Raw genomic sequence first — 23,629 nt, forward strand, 5'->3', positions numbered from 1 at the left:
CGTGCTCTCTAGTGAGTGTTTTGCTTTAATATTCGACAAATCAAAGGGTTCATTTCTTACTCAGCTGTTGATGTCTCCAAAAATTAAATTGTTTATATCTCGGTTTATATTTAGTAAATAATTCCATTTGATAAATATAGGCTAAAATACATTTTTCACAGTTTAAAATTAGTTTGTTTAAGCATGATAAAATAATTAAAACCAGAAGAATTAATAATATATGTGTAAGAAAATATGTTAGTTAATCCCAATTTCATTCAATGAAAATTATTTTTTACATTTGTTGTAAAATTCTTTCTCTGCCTCCATTTACAAATTCTAAAATAAGCAATTTAACAATAAACCACATTTTCAGCAACAACATTTCTGAATTATCTGTCAATTTACTTTATCAAAATACTATTGTTTTTAACTAAACAATAAATAATCTGAAATGTTTGGGACATGCGATTTCAATTGCGTTTTAAAAGAACATAAAAAAGATAATTTTATTTATGCATTAACATAATATCTGAATAAATACCTAATTTTAATCCCGAGATACGAATAAAGGTTTTAGCAAAATTTAAAAAGTCAGACCTTCTTCAGGTAAAATAATTATTATTATTTTATCTGAAAGATAATATATCAGGATTTAAGACCTTCTGGTACCTATATGCTTTAAAAAGTTTATATCAATGGCGGCAATAAAAGTTATTACAACAAAAAAATTAAAATTATTAAAATTAGCATTTTCTTGCAGTGCAGTGGCGAAATACCCATAAAGGATTTTTTTGGAGAGACGAATCCGCCACATTTTTTAAAAAAATTAAAAATCGAAAAATGAGAAAAACTTTAATTATTATAAGTTAAATTATAATCATATACAGGGTCCGGCAATAGTTCGTCGGGCATCTGTAGCTCCTAGAATAAAAAACTTGAGAATTTTGTTTAAGTGAAAACTTAAAGTATGTACTAGGATGTATTTCCGGAAAATATTTTAACTTCTGTAGGGTGGCTCAAAAAAGTGTGAGTGGATCCGGATGATTTTTTTTAAATGGAACACCCGGTATATTATTGCATATTTGACTTCCTTTCAGATCACTTTACATAATTTTAAGATATCAGTATATCTATTTCGATAGTTTCAGAGATATTAAAAAATAAATCATAAATATATATTCTTCAACCCTTCTTAAAAAAAATATTAAAAATACAAGAACTGTTCTGAAATCAAAACTATATTAGATATTTACTTTAGATGGCCTGTTCTTACTTTGCTATAAATATGGTAATCGTAAATCATACAGGATGTTCAATATTTTACGCCAAACTTTATATTACTATTATAAGTTTTTTTATATTACTATTACTAGAAATATAAAATAATTTTTCTTCGTTTTTTTAAATGGAACACCCTCTATATTATTTTCTTATTTGATGGAGAATTAAAAAATGAACATTTTTTGTATTTAAAGTATTTCAAAATTTTTAGTAGTTTTCCGGATACACGCAGTATTATTTCATATGGTGCTTTCAATGGTAAAATACGAGAGAAAAATCATTGGGTGGCTTTGATAAAAATTTGCTGTGGAAAATGGCCATATGAAATGCAAAACCGGGAATATCTGTGAAACCGTTAAAAATTTTGAAATACTCTAACTGCAAAAAATGTTAATTTTTTAATTTTCCATCTATTGAAAAAATAATATACAGGTGTTTCTATTTAAAAAAAAAACAAAGAAAAATTATTTTATATTTAAGAAAGTTTGGCGTAGAATTTTAAACATCCTGCATGATTTACGATTTCATATTTATAGCAAAGTACAGATTAATATATATATATAACATGTATTATTATTAATTTTTTGAAAATATATAATTTTTATTTATTTATTATCTGAAATTATCGAAATATTTACTCATGTCTTAGGTTTATGTAAAGTGATCTGAAAGGAAGCCAAAAATGCAATAATATACAGGGTGTTCCATTTAAAAAAATGCACCCCGATCCACTCACACTTTTTTGAGCCACTCTATAGAAGTCAAAATATTTTCCTGAAATACATCCTAGTACATACTTTAGGTTTGCACTTAAACAAAATTCCCAAGTTTATTATTTTAGGAGCTACAGATGCCCGACGCACTATTGCCGGACCCTGTAGAATATAAAAGAAATTAGTTAATTATATTAACAGCAGTTTAATTAACAACTAGAAAATTAAGAAGAACAATTTTAATTATGACGATTGAAAGTTGTAAAGAAATATTAATAATACTAAGATGAACAGTAAAATAGCTTAATGAAACTTACTCGGGATATTAATAAGCAAATTTCTGATAGTATACGGGGTGTCATCAATGTTGACACAAAGTAGTTTATTGCAGATGGAATTGAGTAATATAAATTTACAGCACTGTGTGTGTATGTAAAAGAGCTTCGAAACCTGACTGTTTAATTAATATAATTTATTAAATGTGAGTTTAGGAATTTTATACAATTTTTGATGTCGAAGATTAATTGCGTGTTTCACAGATCTGGAAATTATTTTTTTATTATTTTTCATATTTTTAATTTTACATATTAAACAGTCCTTCCTAAAGGTCCTCCCTATATAAAAGAGAGGTGATGTGATCTTTTCTGCAAATTTAACTAATAACCAGTATTTTTAAAGGAATGTGATAATATATGATTGTACTTTCTTAAGCGTTATATGCGCTTTTGTTAATGGGCACTTTGTTGCGATATGAAAAGGAGCGTATTCAGGATGTCCGCAATCGCAGTTAAGGCTGCCGGTTAGTTCCCATTTGTGCCTCCAGTAGCGGGTTCTGCCATAGTTCTGAACAGATTGAGTATTTCTTGTTAGGGCCAGTTAACTAGTGATAAAGGTCAGGATTGTTGTGACCATTCGTCTCGCCAACAGTCTTCAACTCGCAAGTTTGAGTTTAGTAGCTGCTGGCCTAATAATCATGGCGGTTTTCTGGACTTGCGATGCAAGAAAAATTTTGCAACCATCATGGATGGAAAGATGAACATCGCTGGTGCACTTTTTCCACTCCCTGACTAGGGCCGCCTGTCTTCTTAAATAAAGGGAGCCATCGGAGCACTTCTGATAGTGCTCGTTATAATTCTCTGTTAAGGCGAGTATGATTTCTGTTTATCCAGACAGGACAGCAATACTCTGCCTCTGAATATGTGTGGGCATTGCAGTCGTTTTAAGTATCCTGGGTTTGCTCTTCAACCGCTATCTGCGATCTTGTGCAGTATGAAATTTCTAGTATTTATTTTTGCAGCCGTCTTGGTTTGAAAGTGAACCGATACAATGTTACTCAAAAGTATTTTGGGTGAGAGTTGTATTTTACCAGTTGATCCCCAAATACTTACGGTAGATACTTGACTTGTATGAAAAAGATTAAAGCAGGAAACTTTAGTCTTCATATAATCTCTGCAAGTCAACTGACAGAATATTTTCGCCTCTAGTGAAATCAGTTGTTTGGCAGGAAAGTGATTATCTGGTTAAACTTGCAGAGCTAAAATCGTCTATCTGATTAAACTTGCGGATATTCTATTGATACGGGAGACTCCGAAGAGACTCTCTTCTAGGTGTAAATTTTCGGAATTCGCTCTCGTGGCTGCAACATTTCATGAGCATTACGGCACTGTAACATACACTGAAATCGAAGATGGAGAACTCAGATCTCAGATACTGGTTTTTGTCAAAACTCTAAGATTGCATGATGCGTTATAACTCAAGAAAAGGGGACACAACAGATCTATGAGGTTGTGGTGATTAACTTCTCTCCTCCCATACAACCTACATCTCTCTACATATGGTTGGAAGCATACTTAATAGACTAAGATCTGGCTGCAGGATTGTTTTTCGCTTATCGTATTTTTAATCAAAACTTAATTTTTACGTATATTTATGTATATACAGGGTGTCCCAGAAATAAGTGCAAATATTTTAAGGGGTGATAGATCTCGATAAAAGAAACATATTTTCTCTTTATCGTTTTTCAAATAAGTCCAAAATAACGGAGTTATTTTACTTTGAAAATTTCCAAAAAAAATGATTTTTTGCTAAAATTTTGAAAACCACTGGATCTTTTCTGGATTTTCTTTAATGTAAATTTAATCTAATACCTATGTTGCCATATTATCAAGAAATTATGTTTTTTAACTAAAAACTAAAAAAATTTCAAAAAAATTTTCAAAATTTTTTTTTCGCGAAGAAAACCTCATAGGCGTGTTTCTGGGGTTAAACTATACTACCAGTTAAAATATTTGCACTTATTTCTGGGATACCCTGTATAGGAGAATACATTTTCAACAGGGTGCCTATCAAAAAATTGCCGCAATTATGGGTAATTAATAATAATAATAAGTGATTTTTTGGAAACGACATTACGCTCATAAACTTTATTGATCATTTGCATGTAAAATAAAAACTATTTTTATTCTGTAGAAGATGTTATAAGGGTGCCTATCAAAAAGTTGCCGCAAATAGAGGTTGCCACGGTTCAAAGTTTTTTCTACGGGCCCGGCAACAGTGCGTCAGGCATCTGTAGCTCTCCTATAATAAAACACCTAGGAATTTTGTATAACTGCCAATGTAAAGTATATATTAGGATGTATTTCAGGAAAATACTTCAACAGGGTGGCTCAAAAAAGTGTGAGTGAATCGGGATTATTTTTTTAAAACCATATGTAATAAAAACGTGAATATTTGCAAAACCGTTAAAAATTTTGAAATACTTTAAATTCCAAATTTATTTTTTTAATTCTTCCTCTAGCAAAGGAACAATACAAAGGGTTTTCTATTTAAAAACGATATTACTTTATTTTCAGCCAAGTAAGTGCAGACAGACCAGCAATAGAAAAAAAATTGTAGAGTTTTGATTTCAAGACAAAACGCTGAAAACACTTCTTTTTTTATTTATTTCTTAATATTTTAGAAATTATCGAAACATTTAATAATATCTTAGGATTATGTAAAGTGATCAGAAAGAAAGCCATAAATGCAATACAGGGTGTTACATTTAAAAAAATTATCCCGATTCAATCACACTTTTTGAGCCAACCTGTTGAAGTTAAAATATTTTCCTAAAATACATTTAACACATACTCTAGGTTGGCACTTTACAAATATAAATAAAATAATAATAAATAAATACTTACTTTATGTATATATTAGGATCTGTCTGGTGATTAACTTCTGCCAATCTAAAGTATTTTAGATTGGCACTTATACAAAATTCCTAGGTGTTTTATTATAGCAGTTACAGATGCCTGACGCATTGTTGCCGGGCCCGTAGGAAAAACTATTAACCGTGGCAACCCCTATCTGCGGCAACTTTTTGATAGGCGCCCTGTTTCCTATTCATAAATATACGTAAAAATTAGGTTTTGATTCAAAAATCGATGAGCGTAATAATCCTGCAGCCGGATCCTCTACTATAAGTATTATTACAACTCTTGTATTTGCTTCATTCAGTATTTTTTAAAAAGATTTATTTTATTATTGTTTTTAATTAGCTTAAATTATCGTCCAATTGAGGATAATATAAAATAATTTTCGTATACCCCTCGTAAAGGCCCTCACTTGCAACGGTGAATGGTAAACACGGCAAATTGAAACCACAAAATCTCGTACGTATATCGACCGTGTGTTATGCCAGTTACTCTTTTGTCGGTCCCAGAGAAGTAGAAAGTGTCCACCACGACAATTCGTTCCCAAGGAAAAACATCGGTACAGTTCGCAATATGGACGCGAAAGTGACTGTGATTTGTTTGGCCGTTTTAGCCACAGGTGAGTACTAGAAAAAATTCAGCTAAAACTCCTTCTTATTTCAGAGATTGATTAATATTCAAGTCACTTGGAATTAAATTAACCGATACCATATAACTAGACCATAAACTATTTTTTGTTGACTATATTAAAATAATTATTTTATTTAGGTATCTATTTGATGTGTTGACCTAAAAAAATATGGTATATTTTGTATAGTTGGATATACTTTAAAAAAAATATTCGAATATATTTTATTACGAGAGAAAAAATAAGTGTCTTACATACTACACAGTTACGTATATAAACCTGATTGATTGATAGAAGTAAAAGTTCCTTATTTGTCATTGAAATTGCTCATTACATATTCAATATACAAGGAAGCTAATTTAAGGCTGGAATGTATGTGTTTAAAATATAAGACATTAGTGACAGTTATCTGTCACATAAGAATAATAAATACACATAAATCGTTTCTTCTTAAATTTCATGAATGTCATTTGTGAAAATCATAGATACGTTTGATTGCTAGATAGACTATAGAGTGAAATTCATACAAAATCTTTCTGTGTAGATCCACAATTTTCGTATCAGTGATTAGCACAGAAAAGTGTTTTTATATTGCTACCACCATATCAGAGCTGGCGCCAACCACCAGTGACACTGGCGCCAAATACTGCATACGTATTAATTAGCCTATAATTTAGGTTCGCTAACATTAGCGTAACTAGGAATCCTGAGGGGGGGCTGAGGATGAGCCAGGGGGGCTTAAGGGCTTTTGTTTTTTTAAAAAATGAAGAAAAGTGTTAAAATACATATATTTTTGATAAAACGTTTACATGAATTTCTCTATCAATAAATTTCATAGACTTGGTACCAGACCGTGTTCCCGTAGATTACTTAAATACCTACAAATTTTCTAAAAAAAATAAAAATTAACACATTTTTTGAACACAACAAAATAATATTAACTAAAGAAAACTAGAAAATGTCATTTTTATCACTAGCAAATAAAAATTAATACGTAGCCAAGAGCCATAATTCAGGATTTCTCTGGGGGTGCCCAGGAGTACCTAGGGGGGCCCGGCCCCCGGGCACCCCTGTAGTTACGCCAATGTTCGCTAACCATGCTAAACTGAAAAAAAACTAGTTTTATTCATCTACTGATGATGCTAATATGGTTACCAAAAATGTATGAAGCGATTTGAAATATTTTATTACTCATGCTGATAAAAATTTGATGTATGCTTTAAACATACCGTATGATCGAATAAAAACGGCGTCCAGTTGGCTTGGAAATGACGATCGATGACATTTCCCATATAAATTTACATATAAAATGACAGCGATCTTCATTTCATAGCCATCGCTGACGCCGTTTTTATTCGATCATATGGTATATTGTGTTTAGTATGTACCTACTACATAATTTTTGGTTCAGCATAATGCAATCAAAATTTTGTTTATTGATAATATAAAATACAGGATGTTCCGATTAAAATACTAAAAAACTGATATATCTAGTTTTGACTCATCATGTATACCGTGTGCGTCTCAAAAGTGGTTCACCCTCATAACTTTTTAATTTTTTCACATAAAAAATTGAAAGATTCAGTATATAGTTAGTATATAGCATATGACATAAATGAGGATTGATTGACGTATTCAGTTGTTTCTGGTAACTTCCTGTTTCACCGGAAATGACTAAAACTTTTAATTTTTAAATGGCACTCTTGGTATTTTTTTTTCAATTTATTCGATAGAAAAGGACACTCTGAATAGAATGGCATATCATGTCAACTTTTGACATTTTCGCATATGGTTTATTTGAAATTGTAACATGCCGTTCATAACGACAATAATTTGACTCGAACTGTCAAGTGTCTGGTACCAAATTATTCGTAAAAAATGCTTTTTTCAAATATGCTAATAAGCCACTCTCGTTCCATTTGAAAAAAATTGAGATATGATTAAAAATACGATTTGCGCATCACTGGCCAGGACAAGACACTAAAAACATTAGATGATCAAATCTATTATTCCAAGACTCCTAGATTGAAATTTAAAATATATTTTTTTTCATTTCCGGTGAAACAGGAAGTGACCGAAAACAATTGAATACGTCAATCAATCCTAATTTATATCATAAATAACATACCAAATCTGTTTTTTTTATCTGATTAAATAAAAAAGTTATAGGCATGCGCCACTTTTAGACGCACCCGGTATATCAAAACTATTAGTGTAATCATAGTTAAGAAGATAATTATATTTTAAAATAATTTTAATTCGAATATCCTAAATGTGCGCTGAAGATTTAGTTTTAAAATAGTTATACACTTCAAAAACCACTTGACTAATATGACAAAATTTTTAGAAACATACTTTAATAGTAAATGTAATAATTAAAGGAACAAAGTAATATTTATGTTTAAATAAATTCTAACCTGTTCGTAAAATGACTTTGAGTCACCCTGTATATAAAAAAATGTAACTATTTGGCAGCAAATTAAAAAAACTGATTGAGAATCACAAATTAATATGAAACTTAAAATGGAGTTTATTGTAACATTGGGTAACTCTTTATAAATAAAGATCACAAAACTTTATTTTGAAATGCTGTGTTTTACATATGGATTGCATAAATTAAAAAGTGTGAATAAAATAATTTTCTTAAAGATTAATATTATTTTATCATTGCTACAACACTTTATATAAACATAAATTAAGAATATAATTATTATAAGCATTATACAGAAAAGGGTTATTTTTTTTTTAATTATTTTTAAAAAACCTCGTATATTAGTTCTGTAATTACTTCCTAAAACAATCAAATATAATGGCATTTGTATACCATTTAAATTTAACATTTTTCTCTTTTTAATCTGTTTAATATTCAAATCTATTCTGCAGCTTGTATAACAATTTCAATGCAAATTCGGAATTGTTGAAACTAAAAGGAGAAAAACCGGTATTTAAAATAAATATAAAAATCACTCTATAGGTAAGCTGGAACAGAAATATAGAACAAATAACAAAATTTCACTTTTTAACCAAAAGTTGAAATTAGTAAATTAAAAAAAAACTAGTAAAAAAGAATATTGAATAGAAACAGGACTACATAAATTAAGTATTTTTCACATTGTTTACGCATTATATTTTATAAAACATTGGAAAGCAGTTTATTAACAGTTTTTGTTTATTCTGCAAATATTTGAAAGTTAATTTTCTGTGTCGCATGGATTTTTCTTACACTTCGTTTCATAATATCAAAGACAAACAAAGATCTTTCTTTATCGAAAGCTATAATTAAATATTCATACCTCTAACAATTTATTTAATGAACCGTGAATGATTTGTTGGCAAATTGTGGTTATTATTATTTATTCTCTTAAAACATCTCTCTATAACCAATTATTATAGAGGTTGTTTCCAAAAGCATGTTCCATCTCTCGTGGGGAGTTTCCTCTCGTAAAAATAAGATTTATTTTTCATATTAACATAGGTCCGATTCTGTTTTGTTTCTTAGCTACAGGGGGTTAAAGTCTTCATCCATTTTCGATATATTATAATTTTCTTCCAAGTGATTTTAACGATTCGAATGAAATTTTGATTTGGTTTGGTACTATATATAGTAAAGTAGTATAAGTAAAAGTTACTATAAGTGCGCCACATTTTAATGCTAAAATAGTGTTGACATATTCAGTGACGCGCATGTGGGTTATCACTGAAATTTTTTTTTCAAAATATAAAAATATGTGCGCCAAAAACCTCTTTTTTTCCTTTTTTTTGCAAAATTGTGTAGACCATTAAATGCTGATTAGAAGTTGTCTCTTGATATTTTGTCGATTTCCGTCTCCTTGATGAGATAAACGCAATTTAATTAATTTGCCTTTATCCAATTCTAATAGCAACTTTAAAAAAAACGTTAATATAATTAACTTGCCAAAATGTTAAATAAGTACATTGATTCCTTATCAAAAAAATATGAAAAAAAGTTCCTATAAACATGGGTGCGGAAATGCATTGTTTTTTAAAAATACGCCGTATTAAAACTACGTCCAAATTTTATTATTTTTAATACCATTATTTTTTGGGGGAATTTGCTGTAGGTACCACTGCTGTAACATTAGTGTTATATATTTTAAAAACATTAAGTAATAAGTTAAATTAAATAAATAACTTAATTTAATTTTATTAATAAAATTGTGATTAATAATATTGCGTTTATCCCTTTGAGGAGGACAAAATATCAAGATACAACTATGAATTGAAATTAGATAGCCCTAAAAAATAGCCCTAAATCTTATTTTAAACTAGTTGAAGCCTGGCGCATCCCCCACGACATCAAGAAAAAAAAATACTTTTTATTTTTTTTTAATTAAATGAAAAACAAAAAATCCGGCGACGACAGTTTTTAGAAAAGCCAATTACCTATCTTTTAGTAAAAAAGGCAACTTTCTAGAGTAAGTCGTTACTTCAGTAGAGACGACACATATAAACATTAGCATTTTATATTGTGTAGATAAGGATCGCCCCACGATTTTCAAACAAATGTTTTCTGAAACACCCTGTATATATTGATACACAATATTATTATTACCAAAAAGGGAGTATTTTTTTCATCTACAACTTCAAAATCTTGTTGCATAATATCAATTAAAAATGTGTTCTACAAATACTAGTCAAAATACAGGTACAATGTTATCTGTACAAGATAGCTACCTAAGTTTTCAAGATTTAATAAACTAGCCTGACTTTCTAAAAAAGTTACTTAAGAATTATATGAAAAGTAAATGTATTTAAAGTTGCATTTACAATCCACATACAAAACGGATATTCAATGAGGAAAATGCATGTTTTTAAGTAATGGTTTTAAAAAATAGTTTATATAATTATTACAAATTGAACAAAAAAAGTCGTTGATATCGGTTAAGAAATACCTCTAATATAAAATAATTAAATATTGTTAATTTAAATGACCTGGCAAACCTTGCCGCTGTGACGTCACCCGCCGTTCTTCTGGTTGAGTGGAGCCAGACGCGTGTTTATTTTACACAGTTTGCTTTTAAACGCTGTTGAATCCGAGTCAAAATTTTAGTTATTTAAGGTAATTAATACATAATTAGTAATTAGTGATATTTATAAATAGTAATGGATGAGCGAAAACAGAAAAAAATGGTCCAAGGTCATGAGAAGAGATGAAAAGAAAAACGTTAAATTATCCTCTATTTTTACGATTTATTGTTGTGAAGATCATTTTGATGTAAGTTCATATATTTATGTATATTGTCTTACATAGGTATATGAAATTTGAATGTACAGGGTTATTCATTATATTTTGACACCCACATATAGCCTTAACTGCAAGTTTTAGAAGAAAACATTAAATAAAAAAGTTGCATGGTTTTTCATATACTCTCTTTTAAAATTAATTCTAGATATACAGGGTGTCTCAAAAAAGGTGGTTCAGAAAATTGTAGGTATTTTTCGCTTTTCAACTGTCAATATTTCGTAAACATTTGAAGATAGGTATAGGATATTATACATGAAATATATCTAGAATATCTAGAAACTTCCGAAGAATCCAAAAATATATAGGGTGTTTCACTTAAAAAAGTAACTTAATTTTGGCGTTTGCTTATGGGACACCTTGTATAATATTTTCATTACTGATAAACAATTTATTTCCTATAATTTCTTAAAAAAACAATCTTTAAAAATAACAAAGGTAAGGGGGTGTCAATATATAAAAAAAAACTTTCTTTTTCACGCTATGCTCTGGAGTTACTTTTACACGTACTAAACAAATATTTTTGTCTCTTTTCATTTCTATATAACCTACAGCATTATCTCCATACGTCTCCCTACCTGACCTGAAAAATAAGTTTATAACATTAATATTTATAACTATATAAAAGTTAGTAACAGTATAGGTACTTACTTATACTTAAATATGCCTCAGTACTACAAAGAATAAATGTTACATACCTCTCTGTTTTTTTCCTCGTAATTCAGCACCAATAGATTGGGAATTTGTATTTATAAAAGCAGCCAACATAAAAGCATCGACTTTTGGCGATGAAGAGAAAATATGTTTCTTTTATCGAGATCTACCACTCCTTAAAATACTTGCACTTATTTCTGGGACACCCTGTATTTCACAACAATTAATTTAAATCGATAACAGGGTGCAAAAATTAAATTAATAAGTATTACCGGGTCTCAAAAGTGGCTCACCCACTTTTTTGCTTTTTCAGATAAAAAAACGAGATTTGGTATCTTAGTATACGACATAAATTAGGATTGATTGACGTATTCAATTATTTTCGATCACTTCCTGTTTTACCAGAAATGACTACAACTTTTGATTTTTAAATGACACCCTTGGTATTTTTTTACATTATTTGATAGAAAATAACATTCTGAATAGAATGACATTGCATATGTGGACTTTTGACATTTAGAAATAAAAAAAATAGCATTTTTAATTTTAATTTAGAGTGCCATGGCCATAAATGTAACAACAAATTGACCCGAAATACCAACTGTGTCGTACCAAATTATTCGTAAAAAATGATTTTACCAAATATGTTAATGAGCCACCCTCGTTCCATTTGAAAAAAATGAGATATATGATTTAAAATACGATTTGGGCATCTTTTAACCGGCCAAGACACGAAGAACATTAGACAATCAAATCTGTTTGAATAAAAAAAATCTATTTGAAAAATGTCTGAATAAAAATTTAAGTATTTTTTATAATATAGAACTGGTCGTTAGACTGCAGCCGGATCTTAGACTATAAGACTTTATTAAGAACGAGATTCAAAAGTTTCAGTATAAAAGCCATAGAAATGTAATTTAGATAAGACTTTAAGTAGTTTTAATTTATATTGATGTTTTTTTTTATTTTCCTACAGCCCAGGCAGGCATCCTGGTTCAAGACGCCCCACAATGTCCAGAACAACACGGTGTCCAGGCTTACGCCCATCCAGAATCCTGTAACATATTCTTCCTTTGCACCAACGGCACCTTGACCGTAGAAACTTGCGAGAATGGATTGCTTTTTGACGGAAAAGGAGCCGTTCACAACCACTGCAATTATAACTGGGCTGTGCACTGTGGCGAAAGAAAAGCTGACTGTAAGTAATTCTATTTGGATACTATTTGAAGACATTTATTGATATGTAAAAAGAGATATGATTGTTAAGTACAAATTAAAAATTACTTAAAAAAGGTCCATCGGTGGGAAAAATTCCCACAGTTTTGAAAATGTTTTAAACGATTCCTCTAGACTTAAACTGATATGTGTCAAAAGTCCGCGAAGATAGGCGATGAACTCGAGGAGTGGGGAAGAGTTAAATGTCAATTTTTTCACTTTTTTGCTTATATCTCGGAAAAAACTAAGACATCTACCAAAAAACTTTCTCTATATAAAAATAAAGCTGACAAAATTCTCTATAAAAATGACTCTATACTTCTTGTTCCCGGACTTATGCTTTCTGAACTATGCCCTTCATAAATTTGGATACTAAATCAAATTAGCATATTTCAAATCCGTACAAATCCACTTCTTTTTATTGCATGTTTTTTGTTCAAAGGAGTGAAGAAGAACCATATCATGATTTTTTTTAAGTATTAAGTATAAGTTTTAATAAAAACTGTGATTTTTAAATTTTAGATGCGTGATGCGTTCACACAAATCACTCCTTGACTGCGCAAGTTATTTGTTAACATGAATAGTGGTTTCTGTTCATTTATTTTGCTGTATATTTTTGTGTATTTAAAAGAATTAAACCAGACCTCAAATGCTAATGTCTCATGCCTCATATGCTTCGTGCTGCTTAGAAAAATCCACTGCAAGCGGGGATAGAAATCTTCAACTCTGAGCAATCAAGAACCATAAAACCATAATTCTTGGTTTTCGTATACTTTGTACATTAGTAGCGGTATTTACATTTGCTAAATGCTGTAGTATACTTTTTTACCGTAAAGCCGGCATGCTTTAATTTTTAATTTACCGTTATTGTTAAGTCCTGTCTGCACTAGTGCTCTCCAACGGAAGACAAAAAGTCACGATGCAATAAAAACATGACAGGTTGTGAAAAAAGGTGAAATTTAGACTATAATTGGATTTTAAATGCGAAACTACAATACGAGAAATAGTGTTAATTTTGTCTCAACCCTGTACTCTTAAAAGGTTAGACCTATGAAAAATAAATGCATTCGACCAATTTTGTAGAGAATTTTTTGAACTTCAATTTTCTGTATTCGGTATTTTTTCATAGGTATCATATTTTCCCAGATATAAGCTAAAAAGTGATAAAAGTGACATTTAACCCCTCCCCTCTCCTCGAGCTCATCGTCTATCTTTTGACACATATCAGCCCAAGAGTAGAGAAATCATTTAAAACCATTTTCCAAACTTGGGATTTTTTTATTTTCTGCATTCTTTATTCACCTTTATTTTCTTTTCTGATGGCATAATTTAATGTGGCGACCAAACGCCAAAATTTTCGAAATGACTTCCACGCTTAATTTCAACGTTAACGCCTTAAAAATTATTTAGAATCACAAAAAAGGCCCCCTAATAAAGCCTTTTCAATTATAATTAGTAGAAACAGTTATACATTTTTTTACTAAGCTTATATATATGTAAATAGGTACTTCCACTAATTTTTATGTTATGAATGCCTTACATTGATATACCGATGTTCTTATGTAATATCGGTACAACTCAAAAAACTGCTTTTTTGCAGGGGCGGATCGTGAATTTGTGGGGCCCTGGGCTGAAACTACTTAGGGGCCTACCTAAGTACTCAACTAATAGCCATGTCAAAAAACTGTTTCTATAATGATATATTATTATTATATATTCTTTATTGCACAAAAAAAATAAAAATGTTACTTAAATCTACGCAAAAAATAAAAACATAAATGTTACTTAAATCTACGCAAATATTAGTTGTACAAAAAACGACCGTGTTGCTGTAACAAGCAATCTCTTCCAGACAACTTTTGCGTGAGAGAGAAACCGAAATAGTGCTATATGTAAGAATATAAAAAAAAACAATAAAATAATTTTATTTATTTATTATGAATTAGTAAGAGAAATTAAACCCCAGTAAACAACAGGTTATATGGGAGAACTATTTGAAAGAATTGTTCGGAGATGCGAGAAGAAAACAGGAATATCCAAAAATAGAGAAAGCAGACCATCTACCCATATTGAAAGATGAAGTCATCAAAGCAATCAGAGAAACGAAAAGCAATAAGGCACCGGGAAAGGCGAAGATCAAATAGAGCACTTCAAACATAAGCGATAATGCCATCAAAATTCTGACCCAATTTTTCAATAAAGTATATGAAACTGGAACAATCCCCGAAGACTGGGTAACATCTACCTTCATAGCCTTACCCAAAAAGAATAAAGCGGAGAAATGCACAGAACAATATGTCTGATGAGCCACGCAGCGAAAATCTTTATGAGAATAATATTCAATAGAGTATACAGCAAATGTGATGATTTCCTTACTAGATCAAAATACGGTTTTAGAAGGGGGACAGGAACAAGAGAAACAATCCTGAGTTTAACGTTAATTGCAGAGAGGTACATGGAAGTCCAAAGGAAGCTGTACGTTTGTTACGTTTACTACAAAAAAGCCTTCGATCGAATACAGCACGAAAAATTAGTAGAAGTTCTCACTGAAGTAGGCTTGGATGAGAGAGATATTATCATTATAAGGAACACATACTGGAATCACAAAGATTGTGTCAGAACAGAAAAAGGAAATACAAGATACGTAGACATACAAAGAGGTGTTAGACAGGGATGCATATTGTCACCATTATTGTTTAACGTTTATGCGGAATATATAATCCGAAAATCTCTTCAAAATTGTCAAGAAGGGGCTAAAATAAATGGAAAAATTATAAACAATATAAGATATGCAGACGACACCGTGGTATTAGCAGAATCCGAAGACCAGCTGCAAACCCTAATGGACAAACTGACAGAAGAAAGTATCAGGATGAATTTAGAGATTAACACCGTCAAGACAAAAACTATGATTTTCGACAGACATCCGCAAGACAATGAAAATACCGACATATTGGTAAACGGCGTCCATCTAGAAACCACGCGGAGTTATATTTACTTGGGCAGGAAATTAAACAGCCAGCTAGACAACTCTAAAGAAATCAGAAGAAGAATAGAAATAGCTAGGGCTGGTTTCCTCAACATGCGGAAGTTTTTGTGTCATCCCAGAATAGGTATACCAACGAGGCTAAGAACATTAAAATGTTATATATGGCCCCTACTTCAATATGGATGCGAAACTTGGACGCTAAAACAAGAAGACATCAAACGCCTTAATGCTTTTGAAATGTGGATGTATCGTCGGATGCTGAGGATAAGTTGGACCTCCAGAACAACCAATTGTGAAGTTTTAGACAGAATGAAAACTCGTCCACACCTAACAGGCACAATTAAAATCAAAAAGACTTCCTACCTTGGACATATAATGCGGCACTCAGAATATGAAGAAATACAGCTCATAATAGAAGCAAAAATCGATGGAAAACGTAGCATAGGGAGGAAAAAGAAATCATGGCTACGTAATATAAGAGATCGGACCCACACCGACGGAAACACTCTTATTCACCAAGCTCTGGACAGAGGGTCATACGCCATATTAATCGCCAACCTCAACAGAGAATCTAGGAGGAGGAGGAGGAAAAGAAATTGACAGGTTATGTGTGTGACAATTATGTTATATAAATTATAATTTATAAATCAACCTTTCTGCATTTTTGTGCTGCAAATTCTTTTATTTGGTCACATTGCAAGTCTTTTGTTAGATCACAATTTATGAAAAGAAATGATAAATTATTTAGTAGATGGTTCCACATTGTTGTCCTATATTTATTTTTTACATAGGACATCTTGGAGAAAAAGCGTTCTGCTTCACAGCTAGTGATTGGCAAAGTTAAAAAGATCTTTAAAATGGTATAGCAGTTAGGGAACACATCAATAAGTTTATTTTCATACATGGAAAAAATTACATCATAAAAATGTCACTGCAAGAGGTGTAAGAGTCTGGCTTAGATTGGAGTAAGTTGGGTTTTAATTGAATGCACTCATTCATTAAATGTTCGTCTACGTCATCTGGATAGTAATCAATAATATGACGTGCACTTTCCAAATCTATGTTTTCGATATTTTTGCCTTGCAAATCCATTAAAAATTTGAATTTTTTGCTATATGGCTCATAGACTTAGCTTCTTTTATTTAAATCCATAATCAGCTTATCCAACGCAATGTTTAACGTGTCTCTTTTAAATCTTTTTGCGCCGTATACTGACAATTCACCTGTAGACTTATCTGATAATTTTGGAGTAATGCGTCTCTATAATAAATTTTACTTATTTAGATATAACTTTTAAGTTATCACTTATTAGTAAACTCACTCATTAAACACAGTTCTAACAATTAACACAGTCAGTGTGTCACTTTCATGACGAGAACAGAAGTGCGAAAAAAAAACAAAATCATATCAGACGTTACGTTAAGCAGCGCAGCGGAAAGTCCCTAGTAAGGGCAGGCGGCCACTGCAAGCGAAACTAAACTAAGCGAAGATAAGATTTGTAAAAATCAGCTTCCATACTTTTTAATGCGTCAGCGGCTACTTGACCGAAACAAAACGAAAATATATGAACGAAGATTCGAATCGCAGTTTAGTTTCGCTCGTTTTAGTTCGTGACAGGTTCCAGCGAATTTTTCGCAGCGATTAGTTCTATGATAGCAGAGATACAATACGAAAACGCAGCTAACTTAGCTGGCTACTGAGCGAAAATCGTTCCCAGTGGAGTTCCCATTTAATTACTGTTTGTTTTCATATTCTTAGCTTAGTTTAATTACGCTCGCAGTGGCCGCCTGCCTTAAGAGTAGATAAATATACAGATCAAAAACTAACTACAGAGAAATCCCCGTTCCGTTCCATAGACGCGTACATACATTGGTTGATTGATCTCAAAATTGCCATTATTGCCAACCTTATTGTAGTTTTTTTTAATTCAAATTATCGCGTATTGTTTTTAGCGGGGTCTGGGGGCCCCTTGTAACCTCGGGGCCCCGGGCTGCAGTCCAAAGAGCCCTTAGGTAGATCCGGCCCTGCTTTTTTGGGATTTCTGGTGCATCATATTTGGAATTTAGCTTACCTTAATATGCAAGAATGGTACTTTTTTATTTTCAAAGATGGAAAAGTGCCGTTCTTGCACGTTAAAGTAGTTGGTTGGAACGAAAAAAAAGTATGTAATAAATTATAAACAATAAAACTCTTTTAGTGACACCTATCAGTACTCCTGGATGTGAATATCAGTTTGGCATTTATCCAGAAGCCCACACTTGCTCAACTAACTACATCAAGTGCGTTCACGGAGAACCTCATCCCGAAGCTTGCGAACCTGGACTTGTTTACGATGAGAAGATCCATAGTTGCAACTGGCCTGATCTTCTTTTGGAAACATGTAATCCTGAAGGTAAATATTGATATCATTTGTATATTTTACAATAAATTTGAATAAATTTATTAATGGGCAATTTTGGTATAAATACTAAATAATCCCCATAAAAATATTTCATCACTTTTATTGTACAATATTAGTTGCAATACAGTAGAAATTGGAACCTTAGCACAATAACACACTAGTTCAACACAATACGTACACTATGTTAGCAGCATCAACAGATAAGTAAAACACTGTTAATCATCTCCTGAACATGGTTAGCAAAACGCATTTCAGTGATAAACATAACGTGTATTAGGTGCAGTAGAAAACTTGCTATATACAGGGTTGTTCACCACATACGTCACGGAGTATTGTAGCTAAACGATGAGATTTTTACAAATTATAAGTTTGGGGTTCGTTGAAGGACTATTAGAGCTACAATTTAAAAATATTTTTACAAGATACAGAGTGTCCCAAATAAATAAAAAATATCAAAGTTGTATTTTTTTAAATGGAACACCCTGTATATTATTACATTTTTAGTTTCTACGATTAAAATAAAGGTAAATTTGATTAAGGTTTATTATACTTAAACCTTACCGTTATTGAAATATTTTCAATTTTGTGAAATTGCAGTAAAAATTTTAAAGCTTCATTTCTCCAAGGGTATCAATGTTTTTAATACTAAATATTTAATGAAGTTTATTTATTGATCGGTTATTGTGTTGCAATAATAAAAATAATACTATCTTATAGAGAGTGTCTAAAAATTTATTTTAAATAATTATTAGCTTCAAACGGCAATAACTTCTTTAATTTAAATGGAATGCCCTGTATATTTTAGGAGAATCAGATGCACAATTAAATTGTCTATCAAATTGTATTATACCATTTTTTACTTATCCCTTCAAGTTTTCGTAGAAAATGCATTTTCTTATAATTTAGACCTCATTTATCAATATATCTATGGAATATTGACATTTTAGATTGTTTTTAAAGCAACAAATGTACAAAATGTACAGACTAGTAATATTATCGTTTTTAGCAAAACGATAATATTACTAGCCCATTTGTATGCAAAAAGAAAACTATTTAAATCTTTATAAAAGAGTATACCATTAATTAAATATAACACCATTATTTGCGCCCATATACTAATTAATTACATACTTAATTGTGTTCGTTATTAAATTATTATAAATAAATGTGGATTTGAGTCAGAAATCAATATAATAATAAGTTATCAAATTAAAGTCTCTGTAGTTATAAATAAGCATTTATTAAAAAATGAAATATCATTTTTAAGGTGTTACTTTTTATCACACTGTCTAATGCCCATACAAAATTCAGTTTTTTAGTATTTGGAGCAATTATTATTAATCAACGCAAATAGTCTGTTAATGTAGTTTGAATACTGGAATCATATTAATTGATCCTCTTTAATAAATATTTAAACAATTTTTCTTATTTTTTAATGAAATAAACTAATTATATCGACAATATTAGTATCTGTACTCTTTAAAAATTTGGTTCATCTTTAAAAATAATCTAAAATGTCAATAGTCCATGGGTATATTGATAAATAAGTTCTAAATTACAAGAAAATACATTTTCTACGGAAACTTAAAGAGATAGGTAAAAAATGGTATGATATAATTTGATAGACAATTAAATTGTGCATCTGATTCTCGTAAAATATACAGGGTGTTCCATTTAAATTAAACAAGTTATTGCCGTTTGAAGCTAATAATTATTTAAAATAAATTTTTAGACACTCTGTATAAGGTTCACAATAACTGATCAGTAAATAAACTTCAGTAAATATTTAGTATTAAAAACTTTGATACCCTTGGAGAAATGAAGCCTTAAAATTTTTACTGCAATTTCACAAAATTGAAAATATTTCAAAAACGGTAAGGTTTAAGTATAATAAATCTTAATCAAATTTACCTTTATTTTAATCGTAGAAACTAAAAATGTAATAATATACAGGGCGTTCCGTTTAAAAAAATACAACTTTGATATTTTTTACTTATTTGGGACACTCTGTATCTTGTAAAAATATTTTTAAATTGTAGCTTTAATAGTCCTTCAACGAACCCAAAACTTACAATTTGTAAAAATCTAATCGTTTAGCTACAATATTCCGTGTCGTATGTGGTGAACAACCCTGTATATATCTTAAATGTTGTGTAATTTTTTTTTCTAGAACTTGCCTGTAAACTAGTTATTTTTTATAACAATAAATAGTTTAACCTAGTTAAAGAGACTAACTTAACATCTATAATTTGATTTATAAGGAACTGATATTTTTATTTTAATGTATCAATTTAACGTGCACCTTCTACATCGAAATTAATGAAACAACTATGTATGAGTAACATTGAAATTTCTACAACTCAATAATACTTATAATGGTCACGCCGATGAAATAAACCTGTTTGTGTCATTTTAAAACTCAATTTTTAAAACACATGTCAACTTATTAAACTCTTCCATACGAAGATTAGCCTGAATAATTGAATAATTATTTACTATCCGGTTTCCTACTATTTGTGACAGAGTTTACCAATATTGAAAATTACCAATATTATAAAAACTAAGCCTAATACATGTACAGTTGGCTATGTTTAGGTACTAACATTGGGCTTTGCAAGTTTAGAATGGTTTAGAATGTCTAAATTTGGAAAAAAATTGTAAATAACGAAAAAAATAATTTTTAAATTTTAATTTTTTTAACATATCTCAAAAACTAAGCAAGATATGTAAAAAATGGAACAGAGCAAAATTGAAGGTCTTTTTGCCATTTTTTGGCTTTTTTCAATTTTTCTATAGATGTCTTTATTTCGTAGATATTACGTTTTTTAGTTTGACTTGCGTGTAAGGACCACCTTCTTTGAGCTCTTAAAACCCAAAAATCTCGTAAAAATGAAGAGTTTAAGACTGTTCAACTATAGAGGTTAATTCGTAGCTCGTGTAATTTCAAACAGATTGATAGTTTTTATTTTTGTAATTTTAGTTATAGATTTTTTTGTTAATTTTTTTCGGAAAAAATGAGGTAACCATTTTATTTGTATAACTCCGCGAGTTTTCGAGCTACGAACTTGCATGGAAAGACCTTTTAAAAAAGCATTTAAAAGGTATTTTCAATCACTTTAAAAACGGTCATATTCATTTTCTTCGAAAAATGTGTTTTTCGAAAAATAAGAAATCACATTTACAGAGTGATAACTCGGCTATTACTGCACCTACGGTAATCAACAGAAAATAAATCGATTCGTTATTCCAAAAGCTTCATTTTTGCTGAGTTTTGCGATAAAACGCAAGGTTTTCGAGTTATTTATAAAAATGGCAGAAAAATATGCAGTTTTTAGATGAAAAATCAACATTTTCAATCCTAAATAACTCGGAAAATATTAATTTACTGAAAAAATATTAAAGAACATTTTTTGCTTAGAATTCATCCCTTTATTGATTTTTGCAATTAAAATTGGTGATTTATTTTTCACTTCCGAGAAACGGTGGCACTTACTCCCAGGGTGAAAGCGCACATCACTACTAGGTAAATTTTGTTTCTTACATATATCTCTATTTACGTTAAAATTTCACGACAATCGGTAAGGGTGTCAAGAGTTCGGAGGTAATACCCTATTTTTATCCTCGCTTACTGGCCTAAAATGGCTATTATACAAATTAACTAAAATAACTGGTTAATATTAAAACAACAATAACGCACATTTGCAAACTAACCATCTAGCTTGTAAACTAGTTTGTTTTTGCAAAAACAGGATTCTTTTAAAATAACAGCTCTTTTAGTTACTTTGTAAAATAGCTGGTTAGTTTTAAAACTAGCCAAGTATTCATTTTAATCGTAACATATTTATTCCTTTTTCAGCTGTGGTAGGTTTCAAATGCCCTACCAAAGTACCTTCCGGTAGCCCAGCTGCTAGATTCTGGCCCTACCCCAGATTTGCTGTACCTGGAGATTGTCACAGATTGATCACCTGCGTGAACGGTCATCCAAGATTGATCTCTTGCGGAGACGGAAAAGTTTTAGATGAGAGTACCCTCACCTGTGAGGAGCCAGAGCACGTACCTCACTGTGCCAATGCTTTGAGAAAATAAAAAATTGAACGTTCATTTTTCAACATCATACACATTATGAATTTCAAAATAAATTGTTTAAATTTGTTATAACTTATAAATAACTTTGAATTTAATGTTACCAATTTTAGTTTTTAGTTCAACATAATATCTCTTTTAATAACATCTTCGTATCTCAAAATTAGGCAATTGTCATGAATCATTTTGTAAATAGATATTAAAGTTCATTGTAATAATAAACGCTTTTGTACAGAATACTATTTGTAAAATAAAATATAAAAATTACTTAAATCCAATTACTTTATTTAATTATTTTGACCTTTTTGCCATTTATAAACTAGAGAACATCTGGTATTTAAAACAATTATTGCACTATGTAAAATATATTTTACGGCAGTACTGCCTTGCGCATCTGTAGCTCCTAAAATAAAAACCCTAGGAATTTTGTTTAAGTGCAAACCTAAAGTATGTACGAGGATGTACTTCAGGAAAATATTTGAAAACTTCTAATAAAACTTCTATAGGGTCGCTCAAAAAAGTGTGAGTGGATCGGGATGATTTTTAGTGGAACACCCTGTATATTATTGCATTTTTGGCTTCCTTTCAGATCACTTTATATAATCCTAAGATATAAGTAAATATATTTCGATAATTTCAGAGATGTTAATAAATAAATAAAAAAAATATAGATTTTTTAATCTTACTTAAATAAAATATTACAAATACATGAACTGTCCTGAAATCAACACTATATTAGACCGGATATTAGGTATATACGACTCGTACTTTAAATGGTCTATACTTACTTTGCTATAAATATCGTAACCTTAAATCATACAGGGTGTTCAAAATTCTACGCCAGACTTTCGAAATTATAAAATCATTTTTCTTCATTTTTTAAATGGAACATCCTGTATATTATTTTTTCAAAGATGGAAAATTAAAAAATAAACATTTTTTGTATTTAAGGTATTTCAACATTTCTAATGGTTACGCAGATACGCAGAATTATTTCATATGGCCCTTAACGGTAAAATTAGGGTTGCCAACTTTCAAAATTAAAAATAGAGGACGCGAGTGCAAAAAGAAACGGGACAGGCGAAAAAATGTTTAAACCTCGCTTAAATGTCAAGAATTTATTCAAAAGTTATGTAAACGTTATAAGGATAATGGTCTTTTCTATTTTCTTAACGCATCCAAACCAATATATCTTGTATGTAAATAAATATTTCTTTTCTGTATGA

General features: G+C 30.4%; 1 protein-coding gene across 1 annotated transcript; it reads left to right on the forward strand.

Moving 5' to 3' along the window:
• The first annotated feature begins 5,632 nt into the window (after positions 1–5,632).
• On the forward strand, positions 5,633–22,677 carry LOC115877092 (protein obstructor-E). Its single transcript, XM_030893174.1, has 4 exons — positions 5,633–5,789; positions 12,692–12,913; positions 18,117–18,311; positions 22,177–22,677. The coding sequence occupies exons 1-4, from the start codon at positions 5,744–5,746 to the stop codon at positions 22,404–22,406; spliced, it is 693 nt and encodes a 230-aa protein (XP_030749034.1). The 5' UTR covers positions 5,633–5,743; the 3' UTR covers positions 22,407–22,677.
• The last annotated feature ends 952 nt before the right edge of the window (positions 22,678–23,629 follow it).

The sequence above is a fragment of the Sitophilus oryzae genome, unplaced genomic scaffold (genome assembly GCF_002938485.1).
Source record: "Sitophilus oryzae breed Bouriz unplaced genomic scaffold, Soryzae_2.0 scaffold_1059_pilon_pilon, whole genome shotgun sequence".
NCBI classification, from domain to species: Eukaryota; Metazoa; Arthropoda; class Insecta; order Coleoptera; family Curculionidae; genus Sitophilus; species Sitophilus oryzae.

Excerpts from the sequence above, each read along its gene's own strand:
- LOC115877092 (XM_030893174.1), top strand. The coding sequence starts at position 5,744 with ATGGACGCGAAAGTGACTGTGATTTGTTTGGCCGTTTTAGCCACAG. Across the intron at positions 5,790-12,691 it reads TTTGGCCGTTTTAGCCACAG|CCCAGGCAGGCATCCTGGTT; the intron begins GTGAGTACTAGA and ends ATTTTCCTACAG. Across the intron at positions 12,914-18,116 it reads TGGCGAAAGAAAAGCTGACT|TGACACCTATCAGTACTCCT; the intron begins GTAAGTAATTCT and ends AAACTCTTTTAG.